This window comes from Sinohyriopsis cumingii, chromosome 13 (assembly GCF_028554795.1).
Source record: "Sinohyriopsis cumingii isolate HCF-2022 chromosome 13, ASM2855479v2, whole genome shotgun sequence".
NCBI classification, from domain to species: domain Eukaryota; kingdom Metazoa; phylum Mollusca; class Bivalvia; order Unionida; family Unionidae; genus Sinohyriopsis; species Sinohyriopsis cumingii.
The window spans coordinates 77,930,683-77,933,721 of NC_142973.1; the positions used below are offsets into that span (position 1 = coordinate 77,930,683).

The 3,039-nt window shown below is 42.9% G+C and overlaps 1 protein-coding gene across 1 annotated transcript; it reads left to right on the forward strand.

Moving 5' to 3' along the window:
• The first annotated feature begins 1,323 nt into the window (after nucleotides 1-1,323).
• On the forward strand, nucleotides 1,324-1,821 carry LOC149785861 (uncharacterized). Its single transcript, XM_089931143.1, has one exon. The coding sequence runs from the start codon at nucleotides 1,324-1,326 to the stop codon at nucleotides 1,819-1,821; it is 498 nt and encodes a 165-aa protein (XP_089787269.1).
• The last annotated feature ends 1,218 nt before the right edge of the window (nucleotides 1,822-3,039 follow it).

Genomic DNA, 3,039 nt, shown 5'->3' on the forward strand with positions numbered 1-3,039 from the left:
GAGTAGCACTAAATTAAATACAGATTTAGTAAACACACTGGTATGAAGATAAATGCAGCCATATCAAAAGCCATGATCATAGGTAGTCGAGCAAGAGTAACAGCTGCGAAAAATGATTTCAAAGTAATGATAAAAGGAATGGATATACAACAGTCTGAAAATGAAAAACTACATGGCATTATGATACACCAGATCTTGTGCTGGAAAATACAAGATGACAAGATCATTAAAAAAGTTAATTCGCAGCTTTATATCTTGAACAGAATAAAATCTTATCTCCCTCAAGAACAGAGAAAGATATTCTACAATACATATATCAGGGTACAGACAAGCCATGGGGATCCATGGTCTGGGTGAAATGAACAAGAATGGAGAGAAATTCTCAGACCTTTGTGCACTGAACAACCAGGTCATCGGGGGTACCATCTTTCCCCACAATAGAATCCACAAGAACTCATGGATATGACTTGACCATGTGACAGAAAATCAGATTGATCACATCTGCATAGCCAAGAAGTTCAGAAGATCCCTGCAAGATGTGAGGGTGAAGAGGGAAACAGATGTGGCATCTGACCACCACTTAGTTGTCGCAAGGCTGAAACTTAAGCTGAGGAAGAACTGGATGGTGGACACAAAAGAGAAGAAAACAAAGTATAACATCAGCCTGTTGAAGATGCAAAAACTAAAGAAGAATACAGATTGACACTTAAGAACAAGTACCAAGTGCTACAAGAGCTTCTTGAAGATGAGGAAGACAATGCGAACAACAGTTGGTAGAAAGTTAAGGAGGCAGTAAAATCAACATGCCAAGAAGTACTAGGCCTCTTGATGAAACATCAGCAGAAAGAATGGATTTCAGCTGAAACATTGCTCAAAAGCCAGGAGCGGAAACAAAAGAAAGCAGCAGTAAATAGCCGTAGGACAAGAGCTACAAAAGTAAAGGTACATAAAGAGTACACTGACGCCCACAGAGAAGTGAAAAGAAGCGTCAAGATAGACAAGAGAAACTATGTTGAAGAACTGGCAGAAGAGGCAGAAGAAGTGGCCAGAAGTGGCAACATGAAGAAGCTGTATGACATCACCAAGAAGCTTTCTGGCAAGTACAGCAAAACAGAATGACCCATAAAGGACAAGCAGGGAAAGACCATAGCAAGTACAGAACACCAAATGAATAGATGGGCAGAACATTTTGAAGAACTGTTGAACAGGCCAGCACCACTAAATCCCCCAGAAATCCACCCAGTCTATGCAGATCTCCCCATAAGCTGTTATAATCCCACCAGAGATGAGATCAGGAAAGCCATCACCTAGCTGAAGAACAGCATGGCAGCTGGACCTGATGACATCCCAGCAAAAGTCCTCAGAGCAGACCTAAAGGCTTCAGTGGAAATGCTATCCCCCCCGCCCTTTGAGAAGATCTGGGAGGAAGAAGAAATACCAACTGACTGGAAGGAGGAATACCTCATCAAGATCCCAAAGAAAGGCAACCTCAGCAATTTCTCTAACTACAGAGGAATCACACTCTTGTCAGTACCAGGGAAAGCCTTCAACCGGGTTCTCTTGGAAAGGATGAATGAGGTGGTCAAGCAACAGTTACAAGACAAGCAAGCGGGCTTCTGTCAGGACAGATTGTGTATGGACCAAATAGATACTACTCGCATCATAGTAGAGCAATTGTTGGAGCCAAAATTGCTTTGCTCTACATCAACTTTGTTGATCATGAGAAGGCATTCGACAGCATGGACCAAGAGACACTCTGGAAAATTCTTTGCTACTATAGCATTCAACCAAGCTGGTGAACCTGATCAAGAACACTTATAACAGAATGTCCTGGACAGTCATTCATGCAGGACAGCATACAGACAGCTTCCTAGTGCGGACTGGCGTAAGGCAAGACTGTTTGCTGTCGCAGTTTCTCTCCCTTCTTGCCATCAACTGAATTATGAAGACATCCACCAATGGGCAGAGAAATGGGATCCAGTGGACATTGTGGAGTCGACTTGAGGACCTGGACTTTGCGACGACCTAGCGCTCTTGTCCCATAGTTATCAGCAAATGCAGGACAAGACTGACATAATGGCAGCCACATAAGCACAGGTTGGTCTCAACATCCACAAAGACAAGACCAAGATCCTCAAGATCAATTATGTCAGTAACAACCCAGACAAACTGCAGGGAAGTCCCCTGGGCAGCTTTCATATGGCTCAAGAACATCTGGAGCTCCAAAGAAATTTCCTTGACTGCCAAGATCAGACTGTTCAACTCCAACAGGAAGTCAGTCCTACTGTATGGTGCAGAGACTTGGAGAACCACCAAGTCGACCATAAAGAGAGTTCAGACCTTCATCAACAGCTGCCTAAGAAGAATTCTCCAGATCTGCTGGTCAGACTCCATCAGCAACACCAAACTTTGGCAAAGAACCTCCCAGCTTCTGGTAGAGGACAAGATCAAGAAGAGAAGGTGGGGTTGAATAATGACACACCCTATGTAAGCCGCCAACCAACATTACCAGACAGGCATTGAGGTGGAACCCTCAAGGCAATCGGAGAAGGTGCAGACCAAGAAACACCTGGCAATGCGACCTTGAGGTGAACATCACTATGATGGGTCACACATGGAGTCAGCTTGAGGGGATGGCACAGGACAGAAGTCTCTGGCGATCTTTTGTGGGTGGCCTATACCCCGGCAGGGGTGACAAGCAAAACTGATATATCATGCCACACCTAGAATAGTGTTGTACTGTCTGTGGTAATGGACACGTGGTATAGAAAATTAGGAAAGATTACTGAGATTTCAACAAAAAAGCAGCCAGAGTTATTCTGGATACAGGTTTAGATACACCATCAACAAATCTTTTTAAAACCCTAAAGTTGCTTCCATCTTTGCAAAGAACTCACTTTCAGAAGGGTTTACTAGTCCATAAATCCTAACATGGTTTAGTTCCTGGTTATCTTAAATGTAATTTTAAATTTGTTAAAAATGTACATATGTATAAACTAAGATCCATCTCAAACAACAAGTTATATTTACCAAAACCAA

Bases quoted from the DNA above. Each gene is read 5' to 3' on its own strand.
- LOC149785861 (XM_089931143.1), top strand. From the start codon at position 1,324: ATGGCAGCTGGACCTGATGACATCCCAGCAAAAGTCCTCAGAGCAGAC.